A 23,003-nucleotide genomic window follows, 5' to 3' on the forward strand; every position below is an offset into this window, starting at 1 on the left:
AGGGCTTGGAAGCAGGGAGAGCCAATCCAAGCAGGCATACCATGGCCCTTTTTGAGTCCCCCCCCCCCCCCCCTACCGCATAGTTCAGTCGGCTCCGAAGTTTCAGCATCCGCCCTATAAGTTGATACCCGGCGTATAAGACGACCCCCGACTTTTGAGAAGATTTTCCTGGGTTAAAAAGTCGTCTTATACGCCGGAAAATACGGTAATACATGTTCAGTGAAATTAGATATCACATTCTGTTTCATTAGTACAGCTGTGATTAAAGCGGATCTTCACTGCATCTGAGCACCACAAACTAAAAACACTATTTAATTCATTTTAAATATTCAAAACAAACTCCCCCATCCATGTCTCTATGCTTTATTTTGGTGAGAAATCTCTTTAAAAAATACCCCCTAGCATTTCCAACAGTGGCGATTTTGAGTAACGGGAAAAAGATTCATTCATGTAGCATTTACTTCCTGCTCTTAGCTCAAGTATGCATGCAGGAGGGTGTGCTTAGCTGAGAAACCCCTCCTCTTCCCCTCCCCTCCTGGAGACTCCTGGAATGTATGACATCATTTGCCTAGGCAGGAAACCAGGAAGTAACTGAAGAAATGTAAAAAAAAAAAAAAAAAGTTGAAAACAAGTAAATATGATTTACTTTCCTATCTATTTACTCATGTTAGCATGAGGAATAAAAATAATCAATGTTGATTTGGAGAGTGAAGTTCCACTTTAAGCACTAGCATAACCGATAAGGGTAAAGCTCTCGTTTTACTTATTTTCTTATTCATAGCCGTGTATTTGTTTGGGTAACTGTACTTTAAAAGACTAAACTGCATCAGCACAGCAAAATGAAAGTCACAAATATTTAAATAATTCCTTTATGACAGCTGGAGATGGACTATTAGGTGGGCTGTGACACCTGAGGCTGGTAGGGGGGCATACTTGCCAACTGTCCCATTTTTGCAGGGACACTCCCGGCAAATAGGAGCCTGTCCCGGGTAATTTATATTGTCCCGGCAAGCACCCGTTAATCGTGCTGCCCGTAAATGCCCATTACGGGCAGCCGGTGCCCCAAAAAAAATTGTTGCGGGCCGACATCGTAACTGCACATGCGCCGTTCCGACGCCTCCCGGGCTCAGGAAAGCTCGTACAAGCTCAGCTGGGCGGGCGCATGCACAGTTACGTAATGGCCGCCTGGCGCCAATAAAACCTAATTATACCAGATAGCATAATTAGGTTTTATCGTACTTATTTACACCTTGCACTTTATTTATATTTGCATTTTACATTTTTTGTACGGTCACACCTGAGCACATTTGACACTTTAGAATTGCAGGGAATTGTGATGAGAATTTTAATATTTAGGCAGAAGTAGTGCAGCTGAATGGGAGAATTATTCCAACTCTGCTATTTTGGCCTTAAGTTTGAAATTCCTTTTTCATTTTCCTGTAATTCTCTCTTTATTGAGTGGACCCTATAATCTGATGATAAGTAGGTGGAGATTAATTATGTGGAGTGGGCGGAGCTTCATGGAAGTGGGTGTGGTAAGTAATTGATAGCTGTGCTGCAAAGTGCCCCTGGAAATTTTTTTCAAATGTTGGCAACTATGGGAGGGGTACTGTGCCATCGTCAGCAGCCTACTGACTTCCCATCTTTGGTAGTTGACCATGAGCTGTTGGTGCTAGCTGGGTCGTAATTCTAGGGTTGTCAGTTGAGCACAGTCTAGAACAACAAAGCAACACATACAGTCAGGTCCATAAATAATGGGACATTGACATAATTCTAATCTTTTTGGCTCTATACACCACCACAATGGATTTGAAATGAAACAAACAAGATTTGCTTTAACTGCAGACGTTCAGCTTTAATTTGAGGGTATTTACATCCAAATCAGGAGAACGGTGTAGGAATTACAACAGTTTGTATATGTGCCTCCCACTTTTTAAGGGACCAAAAGTAATGGGACAATTGGCTGCTCAGCTGTTCCATGGCCAGGTGTGTGTTATTCCCTCATTATCCCATTTACAAGGAGCAGATAAAAGGTCCAGAGTAGGGATGCACCGAATATTCGGCGGCCGAACATTATTCGGCCGAAAATAGAAAAAATAGCACTTTCGGTGTTCGGCCGAATAAGTCAAAAGGCCGAATAATTTTGTGCCGAACAATAGGGCTGAACGATAGTCGATATGATATCAACTATCGTTCTGTGGCCGTAGGCGATATTCATATCGCCGCAGGGGGAAGGGACTCGGAGGAGGACAGGAGGACTCACAGACTTCCGTGAAGCCGGGACACTTCAGCGGTGAGCATACATACATTACTCACTCGTGCACTGCAGCCCGCCCCACACATTCAGTGAGTCTTACTCTCCTCCCTAGTTTTTTCAATGGCACATTCAGAGAGCCAATCACGCCGTGATTAGCTGCACAGCGAACCAATCACGCGTGCCTGCACACCTGATTGGTTCCGCTGTGGCGCTACTAGTCCACCTCCAGCCTCCTACTACCACCACTATGAGAGACTGTCTGTCACTGTATAATCTGATCGAGTCCACACTGACACTGACTGGCTGTCACTGAGTAATTGATGTTACCATATTAACCCTGACCTGCCCAGTGCCCTGTATCTGCAATTAAAATTTACAAGGCTGCCTGCATGCTTCCTGATTTCCATTCCCAGCATCCTTCCCAATCCCTACAGTGTCACTAACATTAACCCTATGGTACAAGGCTGCAGTGTGCACTGAATCCCATTCCCTACAGTAACATTTAGGGAGAGAGAGACATGAGAGGACGAGAGAGAGAGAGAGAGAGAGAGACACGAGAGGACAAGAGAGAGGACAAAAAATTGTCAAAATAAATAAATGGAAAAAATGCGAAACACCGCGTTCGGTATTCGGCCTTCGGCCTTCGGCCAAGCATTTCATTATTATTCGGCTTCGGCTTCGGCCAAGAATTTCATTTCGGTGCATCCCTAGTCCAGAGTTCATTTCAAGTGTGCTATTTGCATTTGGAATCTGTTGCTGTCAACTCTCAATATGACATCCAAAGAGCTGTCACTATCAGTGAAGCAAGCCATCATTAGGCTGAACAAAAAAAACAAACCCATCAGAGAGATAGCAAAAACATTAGGTGTGGCCAAATCAACTGTTTGGAACATCCTTAAAAAGAAAGAACACACCGGTGAGCTCAGCAACACCAAAAGACCCGGAAGACCACGGAAAACAACTGTGGTGGATGACCGAAGAATTCTTTCCCTGGTGAAGAAAACACCCTTCACAACAGTTGGCCAGATCAAGAACACTCTCTAGGAGGTAGGTGTATGTGTGTTAAAGTCAACAGTCAAGAGAATACATCACCAGAGTGAATACAGAGGGTTCACCACAAGATGTAAACCATTGGTGAGCCTCAAAAACAGGAAGGCCAGATTAGAGCTTGCCAAACAACATCTAAAAAAGCCTTCACAGTTCTGGAACAACATCCTATGGACAGATGAGACCAAGATCAACTTGTACCAGAGTGATGGGAAGAGAAGAGTATGGAGAAGGAAAGGAACTGCTCATGATCCAAAGCATACCACCTCATCAATGAAGCATGGTGGTGGTAGTGTCATGGTGTGGGCATGTATAGCTGCCAATGGAACTGGTTCTCTTGTATTTATTGATGATGTGACTGCTGACAAAAGCAGTAGGATGAATTCTGAAGTGTTTCGGGCAATATTATCTGCTCATATTCAGCCAAATGCTTCAGAACTCATTGGACGGCGCTTCACAGTGCAGATGGACAATGACCCGAAGCATACTGCGAAAGCAACCAAAGAGTTTTTTAAGGGAAAGAAGTGGAATGTTATGCAATGGCCAAGTCAATCACCTGACCTGAATACGATTGAGCGTGCATTTCACTTGCTGAAGACAAAACTGAAGGGAAAATGCCCCAAGAACAAGCAGGAACTGAAGACAGTTGCAGTAGAGGCCTGGCAGAGCATCACCAGGGATGAAACCCAGCATCTGGTGATGTCTATGCGTTCCAGACTTCAGGCTATAATTGACTGCAAAGGATTTGCAACAAAGTATTAAAACGTGAAAGTTTGATTTATGATTGTTAATCTGTCCCATTACTTTTGGTCCCTTAGAAAGTGGGAGGCACATATACAAACTGTTTAATTCCTACACCGTTCACCTGATTTGGATGTAAATACCCTCAAATTAAAGCTGAAAGTCTGCAGTTAAAGCACATCTTGCTTGTTTCATTTCAAATCCATTGTGGTGGTGTATAGAGCCAAAATGATTAGAATTGTGTCAATGTCCCAATATTTATGAACCTGACTGTATATGCAGCACAGGGTTGTTGAGGCCCACCCGCCATGCTACTGCATATACTGTATGCATTAGGTTGTCAGTAAGATGTTAAAGATACAGTCATTCTACACAATAAACATACAACCAAGCTAAAATGATTCTGGGCATTAAAACAGACATAAATAGAATAAATGTAAGCACTTGTACCTGATGTATAGTAAGGGTTACATTGCTGCAATGCATTGAACTCAAAATACCAACTTAAGAGCAGCTCTTAGAACCAAGACACTACAGGAGTTTTATTGAAAGTGACCCTGTCTCCAAACTAAAAATGCCTGCAAAGAACCAAGTAAACATTTCTATCTCCGCTCAGTGTGCATAAAGAGAAAATGCCCCCTCCCAGGTTTCTGCAGAAACTGACACTTTCAGAAGCGTTGGATTCCTGGTACCCTGCTGCATTCAGTGGTTGATACTGCCAAGGCCTACTTCACTACTCTGTCCTGTAGTGACAAAGGTCAGTGGGAGGAACCATTGAATGCAGCAGGTGACCAAGGGATTGACACCAAAAGTGTCCGTTTTTACTGAGATGATTTCTCTACTTAACCACTTCCATACTGGTCCTATTCTGGTACTCCTCTCCTACATGTGAAAATTATCATTTTTTTGCTAGAAAATTACTCAGAACCCCCAAACGTTAGATATGTTTTTAGCAGAGACCCTAGGGAATAACATGGCGATAATTGCAACTTTTTATGTCACATGGTGTTTGCGCAGCAATTTTTCAAAAGTGTTTTTTTTTTTTACGGTAAAACGGTTCTTTGAATAAAAAAAATAAAAAAACACTAAAGTTAGCCCAATTTTTTTGTATAATGTGAAAGATGATGTTACGCTGAGTAAATAGATACCTAACATTTCATGCTTTAAAATTGCACACACTCGAGGCGCCAAACTTCGGTACTTAAAAATTTCCATAGGTGACGCAATAAATGTTTTTTTACAGGCTACCAGCTTAGAGTAAAAGAGGAGGTCTTGGGCTAGAATTGCTGCTCTCGCTCTAACGTTCATGGTGATACCTCACTTGTGTGGTTTAAACGCTGTTTACATATGTGGGCGCGACATTTCATTTTTTTATTTTTACCACTTTTATTTTTATTACAAGGAATGTAAACATCCCTTGTAATAAGAATAGGGCATGAGAGGTCCTCTTTATGGAGAGATGTTGGGTCTATAAGTCCCTAAATCTTTCCTCTAGGCTGGAAAGACTGAGATAAAAAAAATGATCTCAGCTTTTCCAGCTGAGATCACGGCAGTATTTACAACTGCCATGCTGGACATGACATCATAACGTCACGCCCGGGCCTCTGAGAGTCATAGAGACTGCCGGGGACCATCTGGTCCTCGGTATTCTCTATGGCGTACTTCCGCCGCCGGTGGATTCCTTCTCTGGCTCGCTGATCGTACGGCCTGTAAGAGCGCTGCCTGTAAGAATGATCAAGTACATAGAAAAAGAGAGAAAGGAGGCACAAACACCTAGTGCATTACCCGTGGTCACTGTTTGCAAAATTTTAATAAAATGCCAAATGCATACTCACTGACATAAAGATGATAAAATCGTGTTACAAGCATCCACCATGTGTGAACTGGAACAAGTCCTTCAGTCAGGACCGCTAACGCGTCAGGCCCCCTTCTTCAGAGCTTGGCATTTTATTAAAATTTTGCAAACAGTGACCACGGGTAATGCACTAGGTGTTTGCGCCTCCTTTCTCTCTTTTTCTATGTACCCATGTTGGAGTTCCCTGCCTGAGGAGAGCAGCACGCCAGTCTTCCCCTTCGGAGTGAGCGCTAGGCTGAATTTTGTACCTAAGAATGATCAAGTGGCTGAACTACCACTATGATTGTTGTTATGGTGCAGGGAATCGCCAGCTGCAAAAGATAATGTCTGAATGATCCCTGAAGCTGCAGGCATCATTCAGATATCTCCACTCAAAGTCCAGGACGTCATATGATGTCCTTGGGCTGGAAGTGGTTAAAAAATCTTTTTAGCAGTGATAACATGACCTTTGTTTTTAGCTGCATAAGGGGCTTGGAGAAGGGGGGGGGGGGGGGTGGAGAAACAGCACTACACTGATCTTCAGGGGGGAGGTGTCCACACAAGTCTGATCACTGGAAAACAGACAGGCTGTGCTATCAGCACAGTCAGAAAACTGAACACACTGGGATGGATGTGCTCGCATGCCTAGCGTGGTCAGTTTGAAATAGGAAAGCAAAGGAACTGGCAGTATCACCACATATTTCATACAAAGGAAGCAATACAAACAGAAAAGGATAGCTTGTAACACAAGTACATGGTACAACAGACACATATCAGGAATATGAAACATTGGGGTAACATACATTGTATTCTTTAACAATAAAAAGCTACAGAAGACCTGAAATCGTTCTGCCTAGAAAACCACAGGATAAACAAAATCAGAATTTACAGGTATACAGTATATTCATCTATATTTGGTACTTACAAATATAAAGGGCATTGGCTGATATCAATATTTTCAGTAGGTTAACATAAAAGGTGAACAGTTATGACGATCAAGGCTTCTTGCTGTATAAGTGTTTGCTCAATTTGATTTTGGAAATAAATGTAGAACTCCAAAATATTCTTTTTTATCTGGGATAGGATCTGGTAGATTCCGGACTTAGGTCCAGTGTTGGTTTCTCATTTCCTGTTCAGAAGACATACTTACACTATTTTAACTAATGACCACTGGCAAAGGGGGGGAAAAACAAAACATTTTCCAATGGGGACACCTGTTTGATGGCTACTCTCTAAAGTCACACCGATGGGTGTATCATGCTTGCTTCTACTTTTTGACCTCATAAAACTCACTTTGAGGTTTATTCTAATATTTCCGAACCAGAATGCTCTGGTACCTAGAACCATCTGGTGTGAGTGTAGGACCTAGTATGCCCTGGATCAGTGCCAAAGGTTGCCATGTGCAGGTGGACGGGCCAGGACTCATGTTGTTATTCATTGTTGAGGTGATTTACGGATGGTCGGTCACCCACGCCATGGCAACACATGACATCCTGGGCAGGTGGCATTCTGAGCTGCCCACAGCATTGAGGTGAAGACAGAAGTCTTCTTCCAGACCTACTCCATCTCCCAATATCTGCTGTGTTGCTGAAGTCAAAAAGTTGAGCTTTGATGTGAAGAGGCAATTGTATAACCGGGAAGCTCGGTGAAGAGGGGGCGACTCTGATGTGATGAGAGGCTCTCATATATAGGGGGGGGCACTGATAGGAGGGGGGGCTCTGATATGAAGGGGGTCTTCTGATATTAAGTTAATTTGATCAAGGTGGTTGTGTGCATTCTCCCAGGCCCAGGTTTCCCCATGGTAAGTATTATTTACGTTTTCCGCACTTTAGACTTGGGTGCCTTGAGGTTTTGCATACTTTAAGTGCCATGAAGAAGGTTGAGAAACTGATTTATTTTGAACTTTTTCTTCATTCAAGCAATAAAAACCTCACAGTTGATCTAAGATTTTCACAGTCTAATATATTCTACTTTAGGCTGCATTCACACCTAAGCGTAGCGTTTTTGCGCGTTTTTTTTTACCGCGATTTTTACCACGATTTTTACAGCAATTTTACTGCGATTTTCAGGCGTTTTTTTCGGGCGTTTTTGGAGGCTGGCATTGACATCTATCAAAAACGCATGTAATCTGCCCAAAAAGAAGCTCATGTACTTTTTTGAGCGTTGGGCGTTTTGCTTAAAACGTCAAAACGCTCAGATGTGAACAGGGGTCTTTGAAATGAATAGGATTTGTATTGTTGGGCGTTTTTTGAGCTGATCCTAGAGCAGAAAAACTCCCCAAAAACGCCCCAAAACGCCTACATGTGAACTTAGCCTAAACCAACACTTGGCAGTCATACACCTCTAATCCAGACTGCTCCTCCTGACCATGCAGGCACTGGGAAAAACCATTAACAGATTGAGGAACAATAAGAGGAGGTAAGAAAACTGTGCTGCCCATTCCTATAAGATGCTGCTAGAAGAAAAGAGTCTCAGTTTTTTTTATTTTTTTTTATAGTAGGAACGGCATGGGTTCAGTTGCCATGTACTCAATTTTCCACAATTTGCAGTATGTCAAGGGCAATGTCAGCCATAAAACTGGTTCCTAGTGCTTTAGCAATGATAACAAAAAAACAAACACAATAGTCAAACAAGTATGCTTTGTGTTAAACATATGGTATTGCCATTTCAGGGAATATTTCATTTAAGAAACCTTCAGATCAGGGATTTTCAATGCTTTACAAACTTGCCTACGGCATTTACTTTACTTTGTTATCTAAATTCCCAGAGACTTTCTCTGCTTAGTTTCTGCGCCACAATATATATGCATGGTATAACACAAATTGGTACAGGGACTCAATTAAATTGTCCCTCTGCACAATGCTCAACCTTTTTCGAATTCAGATGAACAATGCAAGCCTATGAGTGAGCCTAGCAAAATAATTTCCTTTGCTGCCCTAATAACTAGTAATGCAATGTACTAGCTTACAGGTAAAAACATCAGCATACCTCCAGTGGTGCCATACCATGTGACTGCTTTGGGGACCTATGAACAGAAATGCCTTGGATTCTCATTAAAGAGAACACAAGCTGCTATGAACACCAGATTTTTCCCAATAACATGGTTAACCACTTCTGGACCGGAAGATTTTCCCCCCTTAATGACCAGGCCATTTTTTTTGCAATTCGACACTGTGTTAGTTCAACGGACAATTGCGCGGCCGTGCGACGATGTACCCAAATAAAAGTAATGTTCCCTTTTTCTCACAAATAGAGCTTTCTTTTGGTGGTATTTGATCACCTGTGCACTTTTTATTTTTTGCGCTATAAACAAAAAAAGAGCGACAATTCTGAAAAAAAAAAGTAATATTTTTCTCTTTCTGCTATATAACAATCCCCCCCCCCCCCCCCCAAAAAAAAAAAAAGTGAAAATCCAATGTTTTCACCATTTTAGGCCAGTTTGCATTCTGCTAGATATTTTTGGTAAAGAAAATCCTAATAAGTGTGTTTTGATTGGTTTGGGCAAAAAGTATCCCGTCTACAAACTAGGGAAAAGATTTATGTTATTTTTATTTATTTATTTATTTTTTTACTAGTAATGGCGGCGATCAGTGACTTTTAGTGGGACTGCAACATTGCGGAAGACAGATCGGACCCCTATCTGACATTTTTTACACTTTTGGGGGACCAGTGACATTACTACAGTAATCAGTGCTACTAATATGCACTGTTACTGTAATAATGACACTGGCAGGGAAGGGGTTAACACCAGGGGCGATCAAAGGGTTAAGTGTGAGCCTAGGGGGTGTTTTCAAACAGTGGGGGGATAGGTTAATGGAATCAATACAGAGACCTGTGTTCCTTAATAGAAGGAACACAGGAGCTCTGTGTTGATACCAGAGAGAACAGCGGTCTGCTGTGTTTACAACAGCAGACCGCCGTTCTCTCTTCACGGGGAGCGTTCGCGGGTGCCCGGCGGCAATCGCAGCCGCCGGCCCCGTGGATTGGCTTCCCCGCTGGTGAGAGGGCGCATGCACCCCCATGATCGCTCCCGCGGACCGCCATACAGGTACAGCGCTTTGCGGGAACCTGCCGACCTGCGACTTATACGGCGGCTGGTTGGCAAAAGGTTAAAATAATGTAATAATTGTTTAGAGTAAAAGAGTATTTTTCAGTAGTTAAAATGGCCAGTGCCATTTCTCATTAGACTACAATAGATATTTCAAGAGCCTGATGTTTTCATGTTTCATTTACAACATGCTTGTCTCTGGTCTGTGATGGTTTGATTGGCTGGCGTGTGATGATGTAATTGTGGATGTGTATGGGAGTTTTTCATTCCAGCACATGGCAGACTACAAAATAGTACTTTCTGCATGCATAGCTAAGGGTACAGAAGATTGTAGAAGGACAAGGAAGGTGAGAAGCCTTTATTGACAAAGAGACATAGCATATCTTTCCTGTAATGATATACCTTCCTGTCTGCAATTTTTAGTTTTAGTTCCACAGTTCCACTGTTTGCAATTTTTAGTTTTAGTTCCACAGTTCCACTGTTTGCAATTTTTAATTTTAGTTCCACAGTTCCACTGTTTGCAATTTTTAGTTTTAGTTCCACAGTTCCACTGTTTGCAATTTTAAGTTTTAGTTCCACAGTTCCACTGTTTGCAATTTTTAGTTTTAGTTCCACAGTTCCACTGTTTGCAATTTTTAGTTTTAGTTCCACAGTTCCACTGTTTGCAATTTTTAGTTTTAGTTCCACAGTTCCACTGTTTGCAATTTTTAGTTTTAGTTCCACAGTTCCACTGTTTGCAATTTTTAGTTTTAGTTTCAAAGTTCCACTTGAAAGAGTATGTCTAGGATAAAACGTTTGTAGTTTTAGATACAGTGTGGATGTAAAAGAACCCCCTGTTAGATTTAAATCTCTATCTGGGCTCAGTTAGATAGATTTCCCCTTACTTAGGCTTATTTTACACTTGTAGCACACCTTGCAGCCCATCAGAACAGAGACAGACCTGCAGTAGATTGCTTTATAGAGGCATTTGACAAATGGTGAGGAGGTGATTTGTTCTCTCCTTGCTATCTGTTTTAACTCACACCACAGAGCTACAACTGGGATATAATTTTTGCCACAATCATGACATGACTGGGTCATGGCTATGATTGGAACTAGAGCTGCACGATTCTGGATAAAATGAGAATCACAATTTTTTTTGCGATTCTCGGCACAACATCCTTCACATTATACAAAAAAAATTGGGCTAATTTCACTGTTTAGATTTTTTTTTTTTTACTTCATGAAAGTGTATTTTTTCCCCAAAAAAATTGCTTTTGAAAGATCTCTGCGCAAATACAGTGTGACATAAAATATTGCAATGACTGCCATTTTATTCTCTAGGGTCTCTGCTAAAAAAAATATATATATATAATGTTTGGGGGGGTTCCAAGTAATTTTCTAGTTCCAAGTAATTTTCTAGTATTGCTGGTTGGCAGCAATACCGGTAAGAGCGCCATCAGATTAAGTGCAATCCAGTATTCACCCTATTCTCAAAGCATATATGATTGAATATCATATAACTCATGAGGGGGATTATGGGAATACCAATCCTAGGCCTCGGGTCTTAATGAATCAGGCATGATTTTTGGTTGAAAAATAGTGCAAGATTCAGAAAGCAGTTTTTTGGGTTATTTTTTTATTTTATTTTTAGCAATCTCTGTTATGTCAAATGTCCATCTAGTACTCTCTTAAAGAGGAAGTAAACCCTCCTCTGCAACTTGTACCTATAGGTAAGCCTATGATAAGACGTACCTATAGGTACTGTAAATATCTCCTAAACTTGCACTGTTTAGGAGATATTTACTTTGCATGCAGCCAGTGACATCACTGTCACGGCCGCTCGGGCCGCTCCTTCAGGGCCCTGTGCCGTGAACGTCGGCTCCCGCGTGCATGCGGGGGAGGGACGTCATCGCAGCTCCAGCAAATCAGATGGCCAGATGCCGCAAACCCGGAAGAAGGGCGACCAAACGTGTCGAGGGTGCGCGGTCGGCACCGCTGGACCGCTGGACTTCGTTCAAAGGTAAGTATTTCATAATGAGCTAGTATGAGATGCATACTAGCTCATTATGTGTTTGTATTTCAGGTGTTTGTTTTTGTTTTGTTTTTTTAAATTCTGAGGTTTACAACCTCTTTAAGATATATGAGTTCCTTCTGCAATTTTCAGATGGATCAGTGATCCTTTTTCAAAATACTGTTCAGCTGGTTCTTTTTTCAGTTGCCATGGGTTCTGTTTAACAGCATTTGACTGAAATCCTATTCAAGTAGGTGGGCCACTTGGGATAAACAACCATTTGTACATACCCAAACAGTTATGCTGTGAAGGTACGTATCTGCTGTTAATGAAAAAGTGCATTAAAGAAATAAAAAAAATTAGAAAGAAAATGAATTAAAAATACTCACCTTACTCCCGGGTTCAGGAACCTTTGCATCATAGATGTAACTGGACCTCACAGAGGGATCTTGGAAAAGCTTAAAATGATACTAAATACACACCGTTTAATTTTAATTATCCCTTCTCTTTCTGCATTTGGATGATGGCACTATACAGAGTAAAAATGAATAGATACCATCAACAAACTGTTTTAAATTGTCATACGGTTATATATATTTTTTTGGATATAACATGGTGTCACGCCCCTCCAGCCTGTGTTTTAGAATACTAGGAAGGAGAAGCCTCCATCAATCAAGATGTAATATACTGCCTCCGCTGTGTTTAGCTGGTTAGTGGAAATGGAGGAGGAAGGAGTGGGCTTTCATGTACCACTGTGTATACGCCCACATATGTAACTCTATAGTCACATGGGCTGCTCAGATGTGATCAAGGAGGAAGTGCTTAGGGTAGAAATACACTGAAAACTGAGCATGTGCACTAGCTGCCAACACTGCTCTGCAAAATCCTCAACTCCAGTAGGGACATGGACAGGAGGGGGGCATAGAATAGCAGGATTAACCAGGTTTTTGGCAGAATACAGAAAACAAATCCCACAAAGTAACTGAGTATGAACAGCACGTAATACAACATTTATTGAACTTAGTACAAGGACTAGCTTTACTTATCAGAATGTATCTTTATTGGTAGATTGGAACAAAAATATATATATTTTTTTACTATTGGTTACTGCAGTGCGCACATTTCTCATGCCTTATTAAACCATTTGCTGGTGCAACTTTCATGTAAAACTAGCAAAGGCGTGATAGGTAAATTGTAATAAATGATCTGTATGTGTATCAGAAAAGTGAGAAAATTAACTTTTTATGTGTTGGCGTTTTTAATAACGTCTTGATTTCTGTGAGGAAAGTATTAAAAAAAAAAAATAAATTAATAAATTAACAGATAAGAAGCTGTGTCTGTGTAATAAAAATGTGTATAGGTAGAATGAATAAAAATATAACACACAGTGCCAGAACACATCACATCATGTCAACTGTCACTATTTAAATTACAGTCAGAACATGTTACCTGTCAGCATGTGGAAATATTCTACTCTGTAATCATCTGTCACCCTGAAGCACACCTGTCACTATGGTTATACCTGGGGACATGGATGTGAGTTTTTAGGTTTGAGGAGCAGGTAATAGTAATTACACTGACACTGACTGACTAGGTAGGGAGGAGGTATTGGTAGGCAGTATTTAGAATGGATGTCATGAGTGCTTGTCAGGATGGGGAAGGGGGGGGGCGGGGGTGGCATGACTAGTGTTTCCTTCTGCATAGTTCATTTAGGGTGTAGGGTAATCTTCATCATAATGTTCTGCCTGTTAGGGTGCAGGGTAATCTCCATCTTATACTTCTGCCTGTAAGGATGCAGGGTAATCTTAATTCCAAAGATCTACCTGTTAGGGTGCAGGGTAGTCTCCATCCCATACTTCTGCCTGTTAGGGTGCCAGGTAATCTCAATCCCATAGTTCTGCCTGTTAGGGTGCTGGGTAATCTCAATCCCATAGTTCTGCCTGTTAGGGTGCTGGGTAATCTCAATCCCATAGTTCTGCCTGTTAGGGTGCCAGGTAATCTCAATCCCATAGTTCTGCCTGTTAGGGTGCTGGGTAATCTCAATCCCATAGTTCTGCCTGTTAGGGTGCTGGGTAATCTCAATCCCATAGTTCTGCCTGTTAGGGTGCCAGGTAATCTCAATCCCATAGTTCTGCCTGTTAGGGTGCCAGGTAATCTCAATCCCATAGTTCTGCCTGTTAGGGTGCCAGGTAATCTCCATCCCATATTTCTGCCTGTTAGGGTGCAGGGTAATCTCCATCTCATAGTTCTGCCTGTTAGGGTGCAGAGAAATCTCCATCCCAAAGTTCTGCTTGTAAGGGTGCAGGATAATCTCCATCCAATATGTCTGCCTGTTAGGGTGCAGGATAATCTCCATCCCATAGTTCTGCCTGTTAGGGTGCCGGGTAATCTCCATCCCATAGTTCTGCCTGTTAGGGTGCAGGATAATTTCCATCCCATACGTCTGCCTGTTAGGGTGCCAGGTAATCTCAATCCCATAGTTCTGCCTGTTAGGGTGCCGGGTAATCTCCATCTTATAATTCTGTCTGTTAGGGTGCAGTGTAATCTCCATCCCATAGCTATGCCTCTTAGGGTGCAGTGTAATCTCCATCCCATAGCTCTGCCTCTTAGGGTGCAGGGTAATCTCCATCTCATAGTTCTGTATGTTAGGGTGCCGGGTAATCTCCGTCCCATAGCTCTGCCTGTTAGGGTGCAGGGCACTCTCTTTCCCATACTTCTGCTTGTTGGGGTGCAGGGAAATATCCATATCATACTTCTGCTTGTTAGGGTGCAGAGTAATCTCAATCCCATAGATCTGCCTGTTATGGTACAGGGTAATCTCCATCCCATACTTTTGCCTGTTAGGGTGCAGAGTAATCTCTATTGCACGCATAGTTCTGCCTTGTTAGGGTACAAGGTAATCCTCATTCCAAAACTCTGCTTGTTAGGGTGCAAGGTAATTTTGACTACATAGTTCTGCTTGTTAGGGTGCAGGGTCATTTCCATCCCATAGTTCTGCCCATTCGATTGCAGGGTACTCTCCATCCTAGAGTTCTGCCTGTTAGAGTGCAGGAAATTTGAATTGCATAGTTCTGCCTGTTAGGGTGCAGAGTAATCTTCATCTCAAAGTTCTGCCTGTTAGGGTGCAGAGTAATCTTCATCTCAAAGTTCTGCCTGTTAGGGTGCAGAGTAATCTTCATCTCAAAGTTCTGCCTGTTAGGGCACAAAGTGATCTCCCTTCCTTAGTTCTGTCTGTAAGGGTGCAGGGTAATCTTCATTGTAGAGCATTGCCTGTTGGGTGCAAGGTCATCTCCATCCCATACTTCTGTCAGTTAGGGTGCTGGGTAATCTTCATTGCATAGCTCTGCATTTTAGGGTGCAACGTAATCGCCATACCATACTTCTGCCTGTAAGTGTACAAGGTAATTTCCATCCCATTGTTCAACCTGTTAGGCTGCTGATTACATTTCAATGCATTGCTCTGTGTGTTAGGTTGTGGGTAATCACACGATAATTCTGCTGGTTAGGGTGTAAGGCATTTTCACTGCATTACTCTGCCTGTTAGAGTGAGGGATAACCTTTACTGCACCACTCTGATGGTTGGGGTGCAGGGCATTTTCTCTTTATAGCTCTGCCTGTTAAGATGCAGGGTAATCGTTACTGCATAACTCTGCCTGCTAGGGTGCAGGGTAATCTTTAGTGGCCAGCACTGCATATTAGGGTGCAGGGTAATCTTTAGTGGTTAGCACTGCATATTAGGGTGCAGGGTAATCTTTAGTGGTTAGCACTGCATATTAGGGTGCAGGGTAATCTTTAAATAATGGTTAGCACTGCATATTAGGGTGCAGGGGAATCTTTAGTGGTTAGCACTGCATATTAGGGTGCAGGGTAATCTTTAAATAATGATTAGCACTGCATATTAGGGTGCAGGGGAATCTTTAGTGGTTAGCACTGCATATTAGGGTGCAGGTTAATCTTTAAATAATGGTTAGCACTGCATATTAGGGTGCAGGGTAATCTTTAGTGGTTAGCACTGCATATTAGGGTGCAGGGTAATCTTTAGTGGCCAGCACTGCATATTAGGGTGCAGGGTAATCTTTAGTGGTTAGCACTGCATATTAGGGTGCAGGGTAATCTTTAGTGGTTAGCACTGCATATTAGGGTGCAGGGTAATCTTTAGTGGTTAGCACTGCATATTAGGGTGCAGGGTAATCTTTAGTGGCCAGCACTGCATATTAGGGTGCAGGGTAATCTTTAGTGGTTAGCACTGCATATTAGGGTGCAGGGTAATCTTTAGTGGTTAGCACTGCATATTAGGGTGCAGGGTAATCTTTAAATAATGGTTAGCACTGCATATTAGGGTGCAGGGGAATCTTTAGTGGTTAGCACTGCATATTAGGGTGCAGGGTAATATTTAGTGATTAGCACTGCATATTAGGGTGCATGGTAATCTTTAAATAATGGTTAGCACTGCATATTAGGGTGCAGGGGGATCTTTAGTGGTTAGCACTGCATATTAGGGTGCAGGGGAATCTTTAGTGGTTAGCACTGCATATTAGGGTGCAGGGGAATCTTTAGTGGTTAGCACTGCATATTAGGGTGCATGGTAATATTTAGTGGTTAGCACTGCATATTAGGGTGCAGGGTAATCTTTAATGGTTAGCACTGCATATTAGGGTGCAGGGTAATCTTTAAATAATGGTTAGCACTGTATATTAGGGTGCAGGGTAATATTTAGTGATTAGCACTGCATATTAGGGTGCATGGTAATCTTTAATGATTAGCACTGCATATTAGGGTGCAGGGTAATCTTTAAATAATGGTTAGCACTGTATATTAGGGTGCAGGGTAATATTTAGTGATTAGCACTGCATATTAGGGTGCATGGTAATCTTTAATGATTAGCACTGCATATTAGGGTGCAGGGTAATCTTTAAATAATGGTTAGCACTGCATATTAGGGTGCAGGGGAATCTTTAGTGGTTAGCACTGCATATTAGGGTGCAGGGGAATCTTTAGTGGTTAGCACTGCATATTAGGGTGCAGGGTAATCTTTAGTGGTTAGCACTGCATATTAGGGTGCAGGGTAATCTTTAGTGGTTAGCACTGCATATTAGGGTGCAGGGGAATCTTTAGTGGTTAGCACTGCATATTAGGGCGCAGGGGAATCTTTAGTGGTTAGCACTGCATATTAGGGTGCAGGGGAATCTTTAGTGGTTAGCACTGCATATTAGGGTGCAGGGGAATCTTTAGTGGTTAGCACTGCATATTAGGGTGCAGGGGAATCTTTAGTGGTTAGCACTGCATATTGGGGTGCAGGGGAATCTTTAGTGGTTAGCACTGCATATTAGGGTGCAGGGGAATCTTTAGTGGTTAGCACTGCATATTAGGGTGCTGGGTTAATCTCTCTGCATACCTTTTCATGGCAGAGTACAAGGTCTTGGAGGGGCAGTGAGTGTTATAGGTAATCATCAGTCATGGTGTGGAATTTTGGTGTAAATGGAGACCCGGTAGAAGGATTGCTGTGGTACTAGTGGGCAGAAGTTTATAGTTTATGCTGTCCAAAGAATCCTAACAAGTACCTTGTATGTACTATACATCAGATATATCTGCTCCACTACTCATTCCAAATTTTGCAGCTCTGAGTTCATCTTTTACTAAATGCTTACAAAGTGAATGGCAAAAGTCAGCATTATCCTAATTAACTGCATGGTTCAAAGGCATTAAAGAAACCCAAAATTTCTTCTAGCAATATTCAAAAGGTATTTTAAATGACGGTCTGAATAATTATATTGTGCAAACTCATAATACATTTTTTTTCATTTATTTTATTTATTATGATATAAATATATACAATATATACATATATATATATATATATATATATATAAAATATATGATATAAATATATACAGAATATATATATATATACAGAATATATATATATATATATATATATATATATATATATATATATATATATATATATATATATAAAAAAAAATATGTATGTATATATATATATATATATATATATATATATATATATATATACATACATATTTCTTTTTTTCTTTTTTATGCATTACACAACTACTACAAGGGATTGTCTTTACCAGTATAGTTATTTACCTATATAAGCTAGCACATGGGAATAAATGTGAAGATTATTCAGCACAAAGACATATGAAGAATAAAAATCATTGTGAACATTTTATCTGCAGGAGATGCATTGTCCTGAGACGCACACAGGGTTAAAGAATACCTCCAAGCTGACATTATCCAGCTGTAATAGATACAGTGGCCAGACAATGAACAAGAAACATATGACAGACACACAATCTATACCAGCACACTACTGGAACACCACTGGAAGAAAAACATAGTGCTTTAGTGAAGTTTATCTATTGCTATGTGAATAATTAAGCCTGGCTGCTTCTTGGAATGTTACCCTCGACGGATCATATATAAAATGCAACTAAGGTACGACTTAAGTGGAAAGGCATCATTCATATACTAAATGGAAATGCATTACATGATTTACTTTTAGCAATACCTTAACATCACTTTGATACCTGAACACAGAAGGATGTGTAGTGGGGTATCTCCAGTATATGTCTACATCAATGGCAGCAGAAAGCACAGTATCATCACTGAGATGACAGGAAGAATCGGTGCACAACCCAAAATAAACATAATAAATGCACTTACAGCCGCTAGATTAAAATAGACAGAAACCCCAAGTGGATGACATTTATTTTTCTAAAGCATTGTGTACAATAAACAGGTTTTATGTTTTTTTTCTGTTTTCACTTTTCTCATCTTTTTGCATCTCAGTGCTTCTGGTCTCCCCAAGCCTTTTGCAGCCACTTACTGTCCACATGCATGCATCTCAACATTGGCCACATGTCATTTATCAGGATGGTGACCACGGTGGGACATGCATGTGCAATTCATTTTGGCACAGCTGCTTTAAGCTTCCATTAAAAGCCCATGTGACATGGTGACCAAGCAGGACAGTAATTGGGAGTCAGAGCATTGTCACCCTGTAACAGAAAGTTACCTAGTCACATAGGGGTTGATTTACTAAACTGGAGAGCGCAAAATCTGGTGCAGCTGTACATGGTAGCCAATCAGCATCTAACTTCAGATTGTTTAATTAAGCTTTTACAAAATAACCTGGAAGCTGATTGGTTTCTAAGCTGAGCTGCACCAGATTTTGCACTCTCCAGTTTTAGTAAATAACCCCAATAGTTCAATAGTTAGCAGGTTGAAAAAGTCCAGCTAGTTCAATCAATAGAAAAAAATAAATAAATAAACAGAAAACCTACACAGAACCCTATATTCAAGTGCCTGGGGAAAAAAAAAAAAAAAACTGTCATTGAGAGATCACCAGGTATTGTAATCAAAGCTGTAGATCTGAAAAGGTTAAAAATGATTTTTAAATGACACAGGTTTAATATGGATATTTATATTATTATATTTTTGTTATACACTGTTATCATTTTGATAATGACTACAATGAGATTTTTAGTTATTGGGTTTACATCTACTTTGGGGGCAAATGCAATTTTTTTTTTAATTGGGTTTACATCTACTTTAAGGGTACATGTAAGTTTCTAGTGATTGGGTTCACATCTACTTTAGGGGGGAGGGGGGGGGGGTATGCACATTTGTAGTAATTGGATTTACATCTATTTTAAGGGTACATGCAAATTTCTAGTGATTGGGTGTACATCTTCTTTAAGGGTACATGCAAATTTTTAGTGATTGGGTTTACATCTACTTTAAGGGTACATGTAAGTTTCTAGTGATTGGGTTCACATCTACTTTAGGGGGGTATGCACATTTGTAGTAATTGGGTTTACATCTACTTTAAGGGTACATGCTAATTTTTAGTAATTGGGTTTACATCTACTTTAAGGGTACATGCTAATTTTTAGTAATTGGGTTTACATCTACTTTAAGGGTACATGTAAGTTTCTAGTGATTGGGTTCACATCTACTTTAGGGGGGAGGGGGGGGGGTATGCACATTTGTAGTAATTGGATTTACATCTATTTTAAGGGTACATGCAAATTTTTAGTGATTGGGTGTACATCTTCTTTAAGGGTACATGCAAATTTTTAGTGATTGGGTTTACATCTACTTTAAGGGTACATGTAAGTTTCTAGTGATTGGGTTTACATCTACTTTAAGGGTACATGTAAGTTTCTAGTGATTGGGTTCACATCTACTTTAGGGGGGTATGCACATTTGTAGTAATTGGGTTTACATCTATTTTAAGGGTACATGCAAATTTTTGGTAATTGGGTTTACATCTACTTTAAGGGTACAAGTACATTTTTAGTAATTGTGTTTACATCTACCTTAGGGGAACATGTACATTTTAGTTATTTAGTTATTGGGTTTGCATCTACTTTAAGGGTACCTACAAGTTTCTAGTGATTGGGTTTACATCTATGTTAAGGGTACATACGCACAGTTGATGAACAAAAATGTAATTCAGAGTGTATTTTTTTTTTATAGATCTTAATGCAGATGTATTGTTTTAATGGGGGCACGCACACAGGTGTGTAAACATGCACTGCGTTCAGATATGTAACCAAAATTGGAAAAATCTGCGCCTGAGGACATGCATTTTATGCGCATATGCATGTACATTGGTATACATAGAAGCAAAAAGTACAAATTGTGATTGAAAACAGAGCAGGAGGATAATGAACTGGAAGTTTACGCATTTAAACGCATCTAACACGGGCGTTTTACTGAACATCGACGCAGGAACTCTCGTGCCAAAACAAACAAGCCTTTATAATCAATAAAATTCTCATTTTGGCAGTTTTGTGAACATCAGAATATCTCATGGCATGCATCCTGATAATACAATATTTGTAAACTACACACACTGGATTGAATAATATTGTTCCCTGCAGTTGCTGACTGTTTGTACACATAATCGAATCATTGCAAGTTGCACATAAACCTCACCAACAGAAGCTGAAGAGTTTGTATTTCTCACGGTAAATGTCAGTTACTGCAAAGGGTTAAGAGATAAAATGACAGTTGGGTTGTGGTGTCAGGGTGAGAGGTAGGTGATTGCACTTACCTGTGATCTGCTGGTAGGGTACAGTGACCAGGCTGAATCCCTTAGCACTATACGCCAGTCTGACCTCATTGCAGCTCCGAGCCTTCATTTCAGCACCGGCACAAAGTGACAGCAGCACAGGTCCCCAAATCCAATGCATGCTGCAATCTCCAATCCAGTGTCCCCCCCAAATCTCAGCAACACTTCCTAATCCCCACAAATCTCATCCAACTCAAGCCTTGCTGGGGATCCCGACAAATGGGAGAAAAGTTTGGATCCGACTCCTGGTGCAGGGAGCAGGAGCCTAGGCACGACTCCGGGGCTCACCTGTGTGTGCTATGACAGGGGACAGAATGACAGGGGAGGGACAGATGTCACCTGCTCTATACATGACACACCGAGCCTCTCCGCCAGACACTGCACATCCCTGAGCCAACCGGCCGGCACCACCAAATCCTGGACAAACGTGCTCTACAATGCATTGCCTCAATCTAGGAACAAGGCTCATAGGGAAATGTGGAGTGGAGTCACAGCCTGGCACATCATCTCTCTACACATTCTTCTTCTCTCATTCCATGGATCACTGCAAAACACTTCTTACTATTCCTAGGCTCTTTTCTGCAGGCGTTTGCTACATCTCTGCCTAAAATATCTATACAAATGCAATAATAAAAAATTATTAGGGAATAGTATTTCGTTTGTTTATTAATTAGCTTGGATGGCATGCACACTTTAATAAATGATCGATTTATTTTCCAATCAATCTCTTCTCATAGCAATAATCGATCTGCAGTTGGCAGCCTGTTATGCCACACATGAAGAAGTGGATTTCAATTTAGATCGACAGTTCGAGCGGTATTAAACCCAAAAGAAAAAACATACACTTTTGGCATCAGGGACAGAAGACAATTCTCCCAGTGGACGGGGGAGTCTGTCCTCAGCCCCCATTTACAACACAGTCCCCCCCTTTATATTAGTGTCCTTAGTTCCCCTTCACATCACAGCCCCCCTTTACATTCCAGTGCCCCTTTACATAACAGAACCCCTTTACAGTGCATTCCCCTTTACATTACAGTGCCCCTTTACAGCACAGTGCCCCTTTACATTACAGAGCTCCTTTACAGTGCATTCCCCTTTACATTACAGAGCTCCTTTACAGCACAGTGCCCCTTTAAAGCACAGTGCCCCTTTACATTACAGAGCTCCTTTACAGTGCAGTCCCCTTTACATTACAGTGCTCCTTGACATCACAGTGCCCCTTTACAGTGCAGTCCTCTTTACATCACAGTGCCCCTTTAAAGCACAGTGCCCCTTTAAATTAAAGAGCTCCTTTACAGTGAGGTCCCCTTTACATTACAGTGCCCCTTTACATCACAGTGCCCCTTTACAGTGCAGTCCTCTTTACATCACAGTGCCCCTTTACATCACAGTGCCCCTTTACATCACAGTGCCCCATTTACATCACAGTGCCCCTTTACATTACAGTGCCCCATTACATTACAGTGCCCCTTTACAGTGCAGTCCTCTTTACATCACAGTGCCCCTTTACATCACAGTGTCCCTTTACAGTGCAATCCTCTTTACATCACAGTGCCACTCTACATCTCAGTGCCCTTTTACAGTGCAATCCTCTTTACATCAAAGTGCCCCTTTACATCACAGTGCCCCTTTACAGTGCAATCCTCTTTACATCACAGTGCCCCTTTACATCACAGTGCCCTTTTACAGTGCAATCCTCTTTACATCACCATGCGCTTTTACATTACAGTGCCCCTTTACATCACAGTGCCCCTTTACAGTGCAGTCCTCTTTACATCACAGTGCCCCTTTACATCACAGTGCCCCTTTACACCACAGTGCCCCATTTACATCACAGTGCCCCTTTACATTACAGTGCCCCATTACATTACAGTGCCCCTTTACAGTGCAGTCCTCTTTACATCACAGTGCCCCTTTACATCACAGTGTCCCTTTACAGTGCAATCCTCTTTACATCACAGTGCCACTCTACATCTC

At 41.3% G+C, this 23,003-nt stretch overlaps 1 protein-coding gene across 1 annotated transcript in view; it reads right to left on the reverse strand.

Annotated features, from left to right (window-relative positions):
• The window catches only part of GPC6 (glypican 6), a 1,143,233-nt gene extending 1,122,016 nt beyond the window's left edge, over positions 1-21,217 (reverse strand). Inside the window, exon 1 of the mRNA XM_082246239.1 lies at positions 21,009-21,217. Coding sequence (XP_082102365.1) covers positions 21,009-21,147 — 139 coding nt within the window. The 5' untranslated portion in view covers positions 21,148-21,217. The remainder of the gene's footprint in view (positions 1-21,008) is intronic.
• Between the last annotated feature and the right edge of the window lie 1,786 nt (positions 21,218-23,003).

This window comes from Pelophylax lessonae (assembly GCF_965119305.1).
Source record: "Pelophylax lessonae genome assembly, chromosome: 2".
NCBI lineage: Eukaryota > Metazoa > Chordata > Amphibia > Anura > Ranidae > Pelophylax > Pelophylax lessonae.